Source organism: Paroedura picta, chromosome 13 (assembly GCF_049243985.1).
Source record: "Paroedura picta isolate Pp20150507F chromosome 13, Ppicta_v3.0, whole genome shotgun sequence".
NCBI lineage: Eukaryota > Metazoa > Chordata > Lepidosauria > Squamata > Gekkonidae > Paroedura > Paroedura picta.
Window position 1 is genome coordinate 25982465 of NC_135381.1, and position 16457 is coordinate 25998921.

The 16457-nt window shown below is 45.2% G+C and overlaps 1 protein-coding gene across 5 annotated transcripts in view; it reads right to left on the reverse strand.

Annotated features, from left to right (window-relative positions):
- Window positions 1-16457, reverse strand: part of NRK (Nik related kinase) — a 100559-nt gene that overhangs the window by 57165 nt on the left and 26937 nt on the right. For 4 of the 5 annotated variants that reach the window (XM_077307347.1, XM_077307346.1, XM_077307345.1 and 1 more), the window contains exons 4-10: window positions 14506-14631; window positions 11729-11839; window positions 9456-9546; window positions 7960-8090; window positions 5384-5438; window positions 3059-3137; window positions 226-401 (exon numbers count right to left, since the gene is read on the reverse strand). In XM_077307347.1, coding sequence (XP_077163462.1) covers window positions 226-401; window positions 3059-3137; window positions 5384-5438; window positions 7960-8090; window positions 9456-9546; window positions 11729-11839; window positions 14506-14631 — 769 coding nt within the window. Of the gene's footprint in view, window positions 1-225; window positions 402-3058; window positions 3138-5383; window positions 5439-7717; window positions 7802-7959; window positions 8091-9455; window positions 9547-11728; window positions 11840-14505; window positions 14632-16457 lie in introns of those variants that run through there. The other variant, XM_077307350.1, reaches the window with a different exon arrangement.

Consider the following 16457-nt stretch of genomic DNA (forward strand, 5'->3'; position numbering starts at 1 on the left):
GACCTTTGGGATGATGTCACATTTCTAAGGTAGACATGCTAAATACTTCACACCTAAAACATGATGTGTAAATAGAACACACAGGTGTCTGCAAGCCTGTGTATCCTGGGGTCATGCTAATAAAAGAGCTCTAATTGTTGAGTGTACACAGAACCCAACTTAGTGTGTAAATCAGTCTCCAATTCCTTTGCATTTGCTAGAATTTGGAGAAATGTCTGTCCTCACCCTTCTCTCCTTTTTTCTTCCTTGTCCTATCCACATGGTCCTTCAGCAATATGCAGACTTGTCGCTCATTCTGCATGTCTCTGATAAAGGAATGTTTGAGTAAGGTTTCTGTGGATGGGCGATGCGTGTAATTCTTAACCAGACAACTGTCAACGAAGTTATGAAATTTCTTTGACCTTAACAACAACAACAACAAAAAACACCACAATTAACTCAGAACTCTACTCTTTCTTCAAATCCCTTGATAGGCTGTCTGTACAATATTTGGCTAACCACATGGTTCACGGATGTAAGGCAAATAAATAGTAGGTACAGGGCAATGCACATAAATACGAGAGATAGGTAGGCAGCTAAATAGATGAAGCTGCCTTATCAATCAGACCACTTGTTCATCTAACTTGGCATTGTCTACTGCATACTCATAAGAGATATATGAGCTGGAACTGATCTTTAAAAAGTCAGCAGAACCGTATAAGGGCAGGTCCACTAAGAAAGACAGCTACACAAGTTGCAACATCCACAGCAACTCCAATATTTAGACTGGAGTGGGAAGGTCCAGAAGTCTTTCTGGAGGAGCCTGTGCAATGTATATCAGACCGCATCCAGCTTAAGATGCCAGGTATCCAAAATAGGTGGGCTGCATGTTGTGCATCCCTAAATCTGCTCCAAATGGCAGTACTTTTCCTGGAACTCTGGCAGAAAAAGGCAATTCCCAACATCTGAGCAACAGTAACTGGAGATTCCAAGGACAGGACCCAGGACCATATTCTTGGAAAGCCTGGAAACATATATATGGCTTCCAGAGATGGCTGTGAGCTAGCAGGCATTTCTAATACACCAGTGGTATGCACATGTTGTCCCTAAGCAGGAAGCTCTGGTGCTCTAGGGCCACATTTCCACCATTTTCATCTTCTGAACCTCCAGGCTCACAAATCTGTCAGGCTAAACTACATTCTTTAGGTTTCTGTAAAAAGAATTCCTTTCTTCTTTCTGGAGTGTTCTTCAGAATGGCGAACTGCTCAAATCACATATGATAGTTTCCTTGCATCTTACCTGGGTCATGTGATCAGATGAGTGCCAAGAGTCTCCTGTGCAGAGTACCATCCCTAAGCACCATTACTAGAGGCTGATGGCCAAAACCAATGTTGGAGAGGCCTCATGTGGAGGCGGGCCAATGGAACCACAGCTGTGGTAGACGCAAGTAAGCTGAGGAGCTGCTGCACAAACTTTGCCGGTCTCCAACGATTCTGGGATAAGGATAGGATCATGGGCTGAATGGAGATAAAACTATTCTGAGGTAAGAACGCTTGGGCTTGTATCAAATCCAAAGTGGACCCGATAAAATCCACCACCCTAGAAGGGCTTAGGTGTGATTTCTGGAAATTCATCTTGAGACCTAAGGTAGAGGAAAGGTCAAAAATAACGGCTACATGCGCTGATAGCAGTTGGGCCATAGGGTATTAACCAGTCATCTAAATAGGGGAAAATCACTATTCCCTGTGAATGGAAATGAAAGAACAACCACTGCCATGTGCTTAGTAAATACATGGGGGGGGGCATGGATATGCCAAATGGAAGCGCCGTGTATTGAAAAATCTGTGGACCCCTACAGAACCGTAGAAAGCACCTGTCCCTGGGATGAATCGCTGTGAAAATAGGCATCCTTGAGATCAAGAACAGCAAACCAATCCCCAGGTGATAGCAATTCAATCACAGTAGGCAAGGAGACCATGCGAAAGTGTGAAACAATCAAACATTTATTAAGGTCTCTCAAGTCGAGAATAGGACGGAAACCTCCATCTCGTTTTTTTACTAGAAAGAATCGTGACTGGAAACCATATTGAAGGAGTCCATTGGGTACCTCTTTGATAGCCCTTTTGAACAAGTATTTCAGCATCCAATTCCAGAAAAGAGTTAACATGTGCCTGGGACCCAAAACAGCGGGAAGGCAAAAATGAAAACCCCAAGCGATAACCATATGAAACTATGGACAATACCCAAGACTCCTTGGTAACAAAGGACCAAGCTGAAGCAAACTGGGCCAAACAATCCCCCAAATCCACTGACAGGGAGGACTGGGGGGGGGGGGGTAACTGTCAGAACCTATTGTGACCTTGATGATGTTGTTGCTGTGAGGCCTGTTCCCTCTGGGGGTACTGCTGCCCTTTAGAATATGGGGATTGGCATTTCTGTTGAAAGTGCTGGTAGGGACATGAAGGATACTGCTGAGGAGGTTGGGGTGGGCGTGGGAAGAATGGAGTGGTGTATCCTTGCGGATGTTGGAATATTAGGATACTGTTGACCTTTCGTGTCACTTTCCTCCAGTACAGCTTCAGCTCCAATGCCACCCTCTAGCCCAGGGGTAGTCAAACTGGGGCCCTCCAGATGTCCATGGACTACAATTCCCATGAGCCCTTGCCAACGTTTGCATCCCTAAATTTGCTGGCAGGGGCTCATGGGAATTGTGGTCCATGGACATCTGGAGGACCACAGGTTGACTACCCCTGATCTGGAAGACCAAAAACTGCTCCAACAGACTCTTGGCTGCTCCAGAATTCCAGACACTGGTGCCACTCCTGCACTGCTCAAAACGTAAACCTTGTCTAAACAAGGTGACTGCATTGCAGAGGCTGTTTACATCAATGGCCAAAACAGCAGGGTAGGTAAGAAGTTAGACTGAAGGATTTCAGGTGATCCCAGTATTTGGACTACAAAGAAAAGCTTCAGCAATCTGAAAGAATTCCAAATGAAAACAATCACCAGAACTGTCTTCTAAGCCAGCATGTTACTAGTTTATTTTCATTTTTTTTGGAGGGAAAAAAATGGTCTTTACCATTTCCTGGATTTCAGTTTGGGAGGAGAATTCCGTGGAATGAGAAAAAGGGCTCTCATGGGATGCATGTCACACAAAGCTGTAAGATGAAAATAAAACAAAGATTGTTCATGCATGACCAGCTCTACAATGAGGTGCATCTAGTCAGGGGCCTCAGGAACCAGGGCAGAGACTGCACTTAATTTGTTTATTCCATTGTCAATCCTGTTGAATTCAGATCACTTTGAACTCGGGTCTTCCTCTTCCCCCTTCCCTCCCCATTGAAACAGGATAGTGATCTGCACGTGGTTAGAGTAGTTTAGAGGGGGGGGGGGCAGAGCCAAGCCTCTTTCTTTCTTTCCTTGAAGGGTGGGGGGAGAGGAGCCAAGCAGGGAGCCTCTTTCTTTTCTTGGAGGGAGGGGGGAGGATCGAAAAAGGCAGAGAAGGGAGTAAAAATCCAGGACCGACAGAAGTTGAGAGAAATTAGGGGCTTCTCCTTTAAGGCAAGCTTGTCACATGACCAGGTGTGGCCTGTCAGAGGTTCTCTACCACAGAGCTTGCTTTCCCAAACAGGATTTGAAAAATATTGAGCATTAAAATCGCCCCAAATCCAAACGGAAATCGCATTCTGTGTAGAGGGCAGGGACTGAATCGACCTGGGATTGGAATAAAAGCTCCATGCAGTTTACACCCAGGTTCCAGGGAAGCAACATCCACTCCTTCCTCACCATCTATACTTCTAATCCGGGAGCTAAGCAGTTAACACTTTTGTCCTGTTTCCCCAAAATGGATTTAAAGACAATGCAGCCAGCTGCACATACCCAGTGGGGTTTCCGAAACTCCTGGGAGACAGCGAGAGACAATGAGAAGGCAAGAAGGCTTCCCTTGTTGAGCCGCCACCAGGTTCCAGTGTGCTCCTCAGGCCTGGTCCACATAGCCATGTGTCTCCCTTCTCAACACTTAATGTTTTGATTTTTTATGACCAGCAGCTAAATGTCTGATCTAAACACCAAGCACCATATTTCATTTGTTTGTTTTATCCTGCCCTTCCCCTGGAGGCTCAGGGTGGTCTACAGAAGGATTAAAATAAATAAAAAATTAAATTCTAAATATGGTATTCTTAATTTAAATTAATAATCATATATGAATTAGACCAGTTAATTAAAAGCCACCTCCTTCCCCAAGAGAAAAATAGAGGGAGGAGTCATAAAATATCCACACAGATGGCATTCAGGTAGATACACTGCAGACAGGAAGGCCAGCAAAATAAGGTTGTTTCTAGTCCTCAACCATAGGGCTGGTGGAACAACTCCTTCTTACAGGTCCAACGGAATTGTTTAAGGCAGGGGTAGTGAAACTGCGGCCCTCCAGATGTCCATGGACTACAATTCCCATGAGCCCCTGCCAGCGAATGCTGGCAGGGTCTAATGGGAATTGTAGTCCATGGACATCTGGAGGGCCGCAGTTTCACTACCCCTGGTTTAAGGTCCCGAAGGCCCCTGATCTCATTTGGCAAAGCATTCCACCAAGCCGAAGCCAGGGCCAAAAGGCCTCACTTGGGACCAGGGATTTCACCTCACTTGGGACCAGGGATCCTAAGCTGATTTAGTTTGCTAGAACGGTTAATGTTCTTTTGGGGAAATAATGGAAGAGACGGTCCAGGCTTTGAAGATGAGAACCAAAGCCTTGAATCTGATCCAGTCTTCCATCCAGAGCCAATGGACACAAATGTTCTGCTTCTGGGATCACATCTGCATTTGCCCATTCACATATGCAGACCATGCTCCCCACAGCTGTCCTAAATGGATGTGTGAACCAGCACGTGGGTGAACTGACTGATCTGCATCTGACTTAACTTATTGGAGGGCTTGGCTCCTTCAGTAAGACTAATGGATCATTATCATCATCAAGTAGTTAATTTTATACCCCACCCTTTTGTGCAATTCCCCCTTCAAAACACTGTTTTCTGGATTCCTGTTTCATCAGAACTTCTGTGTGTATCCTTGGTCATAGGAAACTGAAACCTTTACAATAGATGCGGTGGGGGGAAGTACAACCAAGGTCCACTGGTTCTATCACTACGTAATGACTTCAGAGTGGGGGACTGGTTCCAGTTGCATTAATTCATGCTTAGCAGTTGGGAGTTCCTTGATCTAGGCAACAGAAGCATGATGAAAACTGAATTACCCTTCACTGCAAACAAAATAAAGCTATTGTTCTATTTGGTTAACTACAGAAGAGGCAATGGAGCGAACAAACGCAGCATACCACATTCTACCAATGCTTTCTACAATTTCAACAAGGACACAAATGTACATATAAAAGAAAGCAATGCAAGTCACTTACGGGGTGCTCCTTCAGCCATCTCTATAGCTGTGATACCCAGAGACCACAAGTCACTCTAGAATTAAAGAGGCAGGAAATAAATTGAAATAAATTGAAAATAATACCATGTTTGCCCCCCCCCCTAAGTCAAGGGCAGCCATAATAAAATGCTTCTTTGTATGTCTCAAAGGGCAGGGGTCAACTAAGTTAGCAGACCATAACACAGAGAAGGGCTGTGTTTGGCTTAATGGATCATGTGTATAGAGTTGGCATTAAATGACTGGGTTCAATGCTCACACATTTCAGCATTCTGAGTGATTTTTCCTTCAGTTTTATTTCTGAAGAAAAAGGGCCAATTTCAGATTCACTGTTGATTTCACTAGATTTTCTGCAGATTCAATGAGAAAACATTACTGCAAGCACCCATGGTTCTATGTTCAGGTAACACACTGAAAGTATCATACCTACCTCAGAATGGTATGTTCTGTCATGTAGTTTCCCTGCTCTGTTTTTTTCCATGTGTTTGCTTGACAGGTATTCTTCTAATGACTTCCACCCCTTGTTTATTGTGCCCTGCCTTTTGGTCATCTATTACCCCAGCCCCTTGCCATGCAACCGCCCTTTCCCTTCAGTCTGACACCAACCCCCATTTGTTTTTCTAGATGTTAGTTGGCTGACATCTCTGTCTCCTGAATGCTGTTCCATTTTGGGAGTTGCATTTTATGGTATTACTAGATTTAAAGCCCGTTGCATATGTAAATGCAATAGATGCTAGCATGCCCTATCCTCCCCCGCCCCCCGAGGCAGCCCTCCCGCCATCCCTCCACCCTGCCCTGAAAACGCCTGCTGCAGCCTGTGCAAGCCTCAATGGGCATTTTTGGGGCAGGGCAGAGGGATGGTGGGAACCCCATTCCCCCCCCCCCAGTAGTCCTCCTGGCAGCCCTCCGCTCTGCCCCAATAACGGCTGCCGCAGACTGTCAAAACCTCAGCAGACATTTTGGGGTCAGGGAACTCCCTTCCTCCCCGTGGCCAGCCCCACTAACCTCCTCTCCTGGTGGAGGTCAGGGGCATACTGCTGGTGATTGCGCCAGACTGCCCCTCACCGGGTTCGCGGGGGCCAGTCCGGCCTAGCCCAGGAGGTTGCTGCTCAAATATTAAGAGCAGCTAAGTGTTATATATGTTTTGTCTGAGCCTGGTCAGTTCCTACCAAAAATTGAAATGGGGTGGGGGGAAGGCTCGGGGATTCACCATGCTTGGGCTATTGAGCTTTAATCTTGGCAACGTATTGATTAGGTCTATCTAATCTTTCCTCCAAACCAACATTTGTTATTGCGGCATTCGACAGAACATCTCACTTACCCACCCATCCACCTGCCCACCCCCCCAACCACCTACCTACCTACCTACCTACCTACCTACCTACCTACCTATGTAATAGCTTCACTGTTCATTTTGTCTAAAGTTATATCTTCATTTAGTCACCTATAAGACTACTGAAAAGAATCTCATAATCTCTTTTGGCTTCTTTCAAATATTTCTAGAAGTTTCATCCATTGAAGACTTTCCCTCCAAACATTTTAAATTACATTTTAGTGATAGGCCAGTGACAGTTTAAAGATGTATGGAACAATACCCCCATACAAACATTGCTTTTAAAAATATTTTAGGTCCATATCCAGAAAATAAATGCATACGATGTTGCCTCCACTACGTTCAAGCTGAAGTAACAGGGAAACAAAACAACTCCTTCTAGCTTTTTGTTTGCCACATCATCAGCATACAAAAATATGCTTCACCACAATGCCACCCCTTAAGAAACTCCATGATAGTGTTTGGGGGCCCTTCTGCAAAAGTCCAGTTTGCAGACATACAAAACCGAGGGTTATTATGTTACTCAGTAAACAATAAATGTCTATTTAAACTCTCACTTTAAATTTTAAAAAATCAGACCACAGCCTCTCTCTGCCAGTTGCTTCTGAGGCATTTTATCAGAATGAAAAACCAAAAATATGAAACTTGCACAGAAAACAAAGCTATATAAACCTCCTTACAAGATTAGCAAGCAGCAAAGCCAGCCATATAACCAACATAAAAGTAAAACTGGCCAACAGATGATGAACATTTCAGTCAAAACAATCAGGGATTGAGGAAAAATTATGCCAGAAGCCACAGTAAAAACAGAACACTTTGTCTGACACCTGAAGATAAAAACACTGCTAGGAACTGTGGAACCCACAGTCTCTTGCTTTAAATGCCAGAAAAAGACTTATGGTTTTTGAAAATTCATTTTTTATTCCTACAATACCATCAATGAGCACTGGCACTTTCAAAGAGGGCAAGCAGAAAGGTCCCTACCTCCACAAGCTTATATGGTTCATAAAACCATGCAAGAAAAAGCTTAAGCAAATGCTGGCAGGGACTCATGGGAATTGTAGTCCATGGACATCTGGAGGACCACAGGTTGACTACCCCTGTCTTACACAGAACTGGAAAAGGATAGGGGAGAGGAATGAAAGCAAATGTGTAGTTTCTATTGTGCAGGCCAAATGTCTTTGAGAAGAGTTGCCAGGAGCCCAGCCACTACGAACAAGACTTACTCTGAAATCATATGTTGATTCTGGGTTTTCATCACAAGCAATGACTTCAGGTGCCATCCAGTAGGGAGTCCCAATGAACGTGTTCCTCCTTCCAATAGTCCTGTCCAGCTGAGCACTTACACCAAAATCCACTGCAAAGGACAAGCAGGAATAGAAGATGGGAGTAAGCAATGCAGCTCCAAAGACCGTGTTGTAAGCAATGAAACTGTAGTAGCCCCCTCAAAAGGTGGCACTGGTTTTCTCTGTGGATGCCGATATTGACGCCGGAATGGAGGCAGAAGAACGGACCAACCTTGATCCGGGGGTACGGGTGGGAGCAGGAGGAGTCAGCTCAGATGCCGGTTTGGGAGGGCTGGTAGACAGGGCCTTTCCCCACAAGGCTGCCTTCAGTCTGGTTGAGCCGTCAGACCTGGCCTTGAGTGTGAACCTCTGACACACCTTGCAGGCACTGACATTTTGTCCTTCTCCAAGGCACGGGAGACAACGATCCTGCCCATCTGTGTGAAGCATCTTAACCCCACAGCAGGAGCACTTTTTGAATATGGCCTTAGAAGCCGTAAGAGAAAATCGTAGGAGCTTCGGCAGAAGTGACTGTTGTTCGCAGCGGCGAAAAAGGAACTGAGGGGTGAGGGCACGCCCCATCCATATCACATGTGTGTTTTGGCGGGAAGCCGCATGCATGTGCACCTTGTTGAGGTGGTAGCGACCCCTGTAGAGCTTAAGCTGGAAAAAGCTTTCCATGGCTGGCCTGCACTTGCGCAGTCCCAATGGGGGGGCTGCACAACAAGATGGATAATGAATACCACAAAAATGCAATATAATACTAGCAGCGAGATCTCCTTTACATCCTCCTCCCCCAAATCCATACCCAGCAATGACCACCACCACTGCCCTAGCCAGTACCCTGACGGTATAAAGGAAATTTGATCTGTTCTTTATCCTGTCAAATTCTTTATCCTATCAAATGCTCTAACCACTATACCACACTGGCTCTTCCAGTCTTAATGTGGGAAAGCGCGAGACGCTGGAAGCAGTTTCAATAGGGGATGAACATACATAGCCATGTGCTATGGCACCGTTTCAGGTGGACGTAACCCCTTAATGTGGTTCAGATAGAAAAGCTCTACCCATGTTGCTGGACTTGTGTCAGTTCATTCCCACATGCAAGCTGCAGTGGTCAAATAATGAATGTGGATGTAGGAAGCAGGCTCAAAGCTGGGTCTGATCCAACCAACTTTCTAAAAGGTTAATAAATCCATGAAACGTTCTTCAGCTCTGTCATTGTTCCGTCAGCCATTTTCTCAATTTGAGGCAAAAGCTTTAATGTCTACTCCTAAAGGTGCAGCGCAATGGGGAAAAAAAAACTAAAAGAAAAAGCTTTTTAAATCAGCAAGAGTATCTTCGTCTCTATCTTTGGCTGTCTCCTGTGCATTGCAGAAATACAGGCATCATCCATGGCACACAATAGGCTCCATCGAAAAACAAGGACAACCTACCTAGTTTCACTTCAGCGTTTTCTGTTAGGAGCACATTCTGTCCTTTAATATCTCGGTGGATAACATGATGACTATGTAAGTGTGCTAAGCCCTGGAAGAGAGAAAAAGATCAAAGAACTATAACCTTTTCCCCTTGTTCCATGTATTTCTTTCTTGGGCAGGATATCTAATTCTCCCTCCCTTCCTCCTTCTCTCCATACAATAACCCTGTGGGGCACGTGATGCTGAGAGAGAATGACTGGCTCCAAGCCACCCAATTCAAGACAGTGTGGGGGTCTAAATCCAATTTTCTACAGCTGTAGGCCAACAATTTAGCCTAGCCATCCTCAAAATTTGGGTCTGGACCCAAAAGTGGGCTGTGCTTTCTCATGTATCGATCACAGGGAAGGAGATAGAACAGGATGGAGCTGGGAGAGGCGGCTCTGGGAGCCTTAATGGCAAGCTAGGATTATAACTATTGAAAAATATTCATAAGACAGACTTAAGTGATGTGAGATATTTGCTTCTTATGCTGGGTAGGAGGAGCGTAGTGTGGAGTTAATTTCCAAGCGTGTTTCACTTAAAGAAGTCTTCGTAAGCCCTGCTCTAACTACTGTACCACACTGGTTCTTCATTCTGTTTCCTTTCCAATCAGAGGGGAGTTATTTCTCTAGGGACCAACTAATACGTTTAACACTGAGAATACACTTCTGGGGTGGGAAATCTCGGCAGTGAGAGACTCAGTAAGACCGTTTATGCACTGGAGGTTTCATGCCGGGCTGCAGGCTGGAGTTTTAGCCATGGCAGGTTGCCCCACCTCTTCCTGCACTCACATGGGGGGGGGCACTTGGCCTGGTGCACCTCACCCACCCCCTATCTGTGCTCCTGATAGGGGAGTGGGGCAGTGAATTTCCCAGTGCATAAATGGTCTAATAAAGAACACAGGGACAAAAGTTTTTAAAGAGAAGGTTAGTTGTATAGAGTTGGTTGTACTGCCTGGTATAAAGGATGTAGCCACTGTGCTGTCTACAGCCTAGCTAAACATTAATGAGTCTTTGGGATGTGTACAGATCTGTAACAAGGACTTTCAGGAAGAGGTGCATTGCAAGTTCTGTGCTCAGAACTCAGCTCCCAAGCCTGTAAGTCCCCAATTCTGATTGGGACCAGGGCACACAAGGATGTGGTGATTATGCATTCACCAATCCTCCTGCACTATCTGACCTGAAAACGTTTTCTGAGGACTCCATGAGTACATCTGATTGAAAAGCCCCATGGTAGACATGGACACAAGCCAAGAATTTCATAAAATCTATTCAGGCCCAAGCTTGAGAGCTGATAATACCCAGTAAGAGTCTGAGCCGGTGGTATGCTTATCAGTGATGTCAGGGGACACCAGAAATGTGGTCATGGAAGCCAAATTCAGGTTGCAAGGCACAATTAATAAAGGAAGCATTTTCAGAGATTATGATCAACTGTACAGGGATCTCCTCATATGGATAAGAAGGGATTAGCTTTCTTGAGCATTTGGAAACATGTACAGGAGAGGTGGCCTCCTCCTGAATTACAAAACAAAAGCAGACTGCCAAGGGTGAACTTCAGAAAGATTGCAGGGCAGATTTTAAACTGACTTGGGGGGGAGGGGGGGGAGGGACCAACAGAAGCTTGGACACACCACAGCACTGATAGTGCTGTTTTGACCGAGCAGTAATGTCAGGGCTATCTCAGCTTCACCCACCTCACAGGGTGTCTGTTAAGGGGGCAAGAGGGAAGGCAAATGTAAGAAGAAGAAAAGCTGGAGAAGAAGAGCTGGTTTTTATACCCTGCTTCTTAGTATCCAAAGGAGTCTCAAAGTGGCTTACAATCGCTTTCCCTTCCTCTCCCCGCAACAGAGGGAGGTGGGGCTGTAAGGGAGGTGGGGCTGAGAGTCTTGACATGACTGTTCTGAGAACAGCATTATCAGGACTGTGATGAGCCCATGGTCACCCAGCTGGGTGCATGTAGAGAAGCAAGGAATTAAACCTGGCTCACTCTTCACCTCTATACCAAGCAAAGTATAAAAACCAATTCTTCTATTTCTTCTTCTTAATGCTTGCAATCTGAGACCTGGAGATGCACTTGGGGCCTTCTGCCTGCAAAACATGTACAACTGCCAGATGCTCTCAAAACTGGTACACTGGGGGTTATATAAAGGAGATGTTATTTAGAGGTTTTGAACATTATATATGTGCTAATTTTAAATTCGATACGGCATGCATAATATAAGCTTGCTCTGAAACTTCATAAAGACAACTCACCCTGAGAACTTCTCTGCATATATATGCAATCCAGTCTTCCTTGAGACAATTTCCTTTTGTCTTCTTCACCAAATCGGTTACTGACCCGGCTCCGCAGTACTCCATAACCAGCTGTGGAGTGGGGCGAAAGAGACCCTGATTTTGTCTGAAACGTTATATGAGTCAAAATGTGCTAGAATGCAGATCACTGTAATTAGCCCTAACATAAAATAATTATTTTCATTTCAATCATTTGTTTAAGCCCCATTTGTTGTTACATGAATGAGACTAGGAAATCTCAGAGTTTATAATCTTGCCCTTCCCACCTTCCTTCACATGTGGCTTGACATTCATTCATTCATTCATTCATTCATTCATTCATTCATTCATTCATTCATTCATTCATTCATTCATTCATTCATTCATTCATTCATTTATATACCGCCTTTCCACAATCAGAGAAAGATGGAGTTAGTTGTATTATCATTTATCTACTTTCCCAACCAGGATGCCTAACCACAGTTTAACTCTCATTTGGAAAGAAGAGAACACATAAAAGCATAAGGTGAAGGAGGAGAGCTGGTTTTTTGGACCCCAGTTTTTACCACCTGAAGTAGTCTCAAAGGGGCTCACAATCACTTTCCCTACCTCTCCCCACAACAGATAGTCTGTAAGGTAGGTGAGGCTGAGAACTGTGACTGGCCAAAGGTCACCCAGCTGCCTGCATGCGGGAGAGTGGGGAATCAAACCCAGTTCTCCAGATTAGAGGATGCCACTTGTAACCACTACATCAACCTGGCTCTCAAGTAGGGGCCAGTGTAAGTGTGCTACAAGGAGAGGAGAAAAAATGGAGGGGTGAGAGCAGTGTGTGAGCTGAGGATCCCTCAGTCTCACATTCATAGACTTGACTGTGCAGTCACCCTGTCTCAATGGCCTGGACACCATTATGTTGCTATTTTTTGGCTTGTCAAATAATTACAATTGATGGGCCATGGAGGGACTTAGGCCTGCCATCTTATATTGGTAGTTCTTTTTTTTTAAAGTTATCCAGTTCCAATGAGTTCCAATGTTTTACACAAAGGACATACATTTCCAGAATTATAGACTCTGAATTTGGAGCTGGGAAATGGGCCAGGGCTGATAATTAACCTGGTGAGCTATTTAAGGTACTTGGAGTCCTCTGCAGGAGCAAGAAGAAGAAGAAGAAGAAGAATCGCCTTCCCTTTCCTCTCCCCACAACAGACCCCCTGTGAGATGGGTGAGGCTGAGAGAGCCCTGATATTACTGCTCGATCAGAACAGTTGTATCAGTGCCGTGGTGAGCCCAAGGTCACCCAGCTGGTTGCATGTGGGGGAGCGCAGAATTGAACCCGGCATGCCAGATTAGAAGTCCGCACTCCTAACCACTACACCAAACTGGCTCTAACCACTACACCAAATTAGAATAGGGAACATTGGGCCATGCAAATATGAATCTTTTTTTTCTGAATTAGCCAAGTGTTACATAAAGCCTTCCTTTTGCCTGGGGTACAAAGCACTCTCAGGCATCCTGAATCAGAATATGCCAATCCCAGGTCCGCATTTCAACATGGCTGCAGCCTGGCTCTTCTTTCTTGGCAGGAAACAAGTCTAGAGGGAACAACAGCTACATCAAATACAGCAATCTGTCTGCTCAAATAAACTTTGGAAAGCAGTGGGATTTTTCTTCTTTAGCAAAACTCTGGATACCCAGCAAAATTTGGTCAACGGTTGTTGACTTTGCAAAGCAAAGCAAACATGTAAATGTGAAAGCTACTCATTATCAGTTTATTCCAGTGAATTTGTCAGACAGGTCTCTTAAGGCATCTTCTAATGCTGCAGCCAACATTTGTTTCCATTAGATTTTCTGCTCTGACCACAGTTGCTAATTTCATGGACAACTGTGCAAAGCAAGGATTATAGAGGCCGTCAGTCAGCTTCCAGATGGTCAATAACTGTGGCTGATCTCCTGATGTAACCACAAAACTGTAGGGCTTGGAGCAGACCTAAAGGCAACTGAAGCCCAAGTGTCTTACACTCAGGTCTGAAATGCCAGATTGCTGTCAGGCTCAACCAGAAGGCATCCCTTGAAGTACACTCCTTGGGGACCCCAAAGAAGAAGGGGTTCAGCAGAATAGCTGGAAATGACCTTTCTGTGCAGAAGACCCAGAAAACCAGTTAGAGCAGATAACGTTAAACTAGATGGTGGGACTTGACATCAAGATGCATTATAAATGTTAATTACCACCTCCAGGCCAACCACGGCTCTACCTGACTTAGCTAGCCTTTCAATATTTCCAGGGGAGGCTTGAGTAGTTTCCAGTCTCTGATTCCACTTGTTTCTGCTTGCACCATGAAATCCCTAGTTTTGCTCTACATCAGGGGTGGCCAAACTGTGGCTCACCAGATGCCCAAGGGCTAAAATTACCATGAGCCCCTGCTAGTATGATGCTACTCCTGCTCTATTTATTGCTGCATAGTCCACACTGCCAGCACCCTTATTCAGTTGCCTATTTCCTCATCCCAATCACATACTGGTCAGACTTCTTTGTTCAGACCTTGATGAGTATCTGGCTTTACTGTGGGAACTGGCTCTCCTGCAGGTTTAGATACTAAGGTCCTTTGGCTGACCTATGATCACAACAAATACAGAGATAAAAAAGAGCCAAAAGTAAGACCTGAGTTGGAGTTTGACTGGAAATAAAATTAACCAGGCAATGGAGTTCCATCCACAACTGAACTTCCCAATAGGAATGTTGAAAAATGCAACTGGAAACATACCCACAGTTGGTCATCCTGACCTGCAGGACTTTTCTGGACAAATGCTCCATAATAAGTTGCAATGTTCCTGTGATGAGAATATTTCTTCAACATATTTATTTCCAGTTTGATTTCTTCTTCCTCATCCTGTGGCAAAAGTGGGGAAATGAAATAAAAGTTTACAAAAATGAATTATCCCACAAGCCCTTAATTCTGACCAGGTCCAAGCTTGGCTTTGTTTCCATTGAGCCTATTGATGTTTTACTGACTTGGGAACAATGCAAGTCAGGTTTCTTGAGAAGAAGCCCATTGTATTCACTGGGGTCTTACCCTCCAGGAAAGTGTTCTTAGGACCACAGCCTTTATTGTTCATACGCAGGTGATAAATGTTTGTGACACACCACCTGCTAGACAGACCCTGTCTCAGCTATGTCTCACCATTCTGCCCCCAAGTTGGGGAGAGGAGGAAGGAGAGTGAAAAAAGCACCACAGGAGGAACAGTGGCCCAGTTGTTGGGGGTTAAAGTGGGTGGAAAAGGAAATAGGATCTTGCAAACAAGAAACTTCTCCCCATTGGTCTACCTAGAAGTCAAAGCTTAGTCAGACATAGGATGGGAGAGACAAAATGTGAGACAGGAGGCAAGCTGATAAGGCCTGGAGGCTGCACAGCCCGAAAGGAAAGGGTGAAGGCATTTTTGGATAGGGAGAAGAAAGAACTGCTGGCCACTTCAGCAGGGGGAATGCCCTCAGGGCCAAATTCTGAAGACAAGGATTTCACAACCAGAGACTACAAGCAAAAGAATTTGAAAGAGTTGTCTCCCTTAGAAACAGCTGGAAGCAAACAGAGCGAGTTTGGTGTAGTGGTTAGGAGAGCGGACTTCTAATCTGGCATGCCAGGTTCGATTCTGCACTCCCGCACATACAGCCATCTGGGTGACCTTGGGCTCGCCACGGCACTGATAAAACTATTCTTACTGGGCAGTGATATCAGCACTCTCTCAGCCACACCCACCCCACAGGGTGTCTGTTGTGGGGAGAGGAAAGGGAAGGTGACTGTAAGCCGCTTTGAGACTCCATCGGGTAGAGAAAAGTGGCATATAAGAACCAACTCTTCTTCTTCTTCTTCAAATAACAAAGAAGGAAAATAAAGGCCCAATGGCCAGCATCTCCCACCCCTAACCATCATGTCCAACAACTTCACTCACTTTGCCTGGGACTGCTGACTGAGCTGGTGGGTGCCTGGTGAGTAAGCTGCCAGGGTTGCATGGGGGCCCTTTGGGTTGGGATGGTCTATCTATTCTCCCCTTTCAGGGCTCTCCTGCCTAAGTTCTTTGAGGCCATTAGGGATCCAAAGCTGTTCTAACTAATATTCCCTGCACTTTTCCAGATAAAATATGGACTTTTCATAATCCGCACCCTCTGTACTTCTGGCCCTTCATATCCCCTTGAACTTGTTGGGATCTAATGTTTTCATGTCTCCTACACAGAAGGTCTGCCCAGCAAGGAGCCATCCAAAGAAGTGGCTTCTACAGGATAAAAATGGTCTGTCCTCAATGTGCCCTTAAGAAGCTTGAAGGAGCCTTTAAAACCCTGGAAGCTGGTCTCAGTGAGGTTCCCTGCAACAGATGGCAACCAAAGCCAATGAGAATGCGGGGAAAGGAGAGTCAGCCAATCGGAGGGAGAGCTCTCCAAGGCCCAGCCTCTATGTCAGGGGTAGTCAAACTGCGGCCCTCCAGATGTCCATGGACTACAATTCCCAGGAGCCCCTGCCAGCGAATGCCTACCCCTGCTCTATGTGCCCAGTTTATTTCACAACAATACCATAATGGGGTGCCTAAGTGCTTAATGATTCCTTCGATCCCTTTGTCAGCAACATAGCTTGAGAAGTGCAAAGAGACAAGCCCAATGTTTCAGCATATTGGGGTAAAACATCTTTTCCATCCCAGTTAAAAGAAGGTGCCAGATCTCACTGCA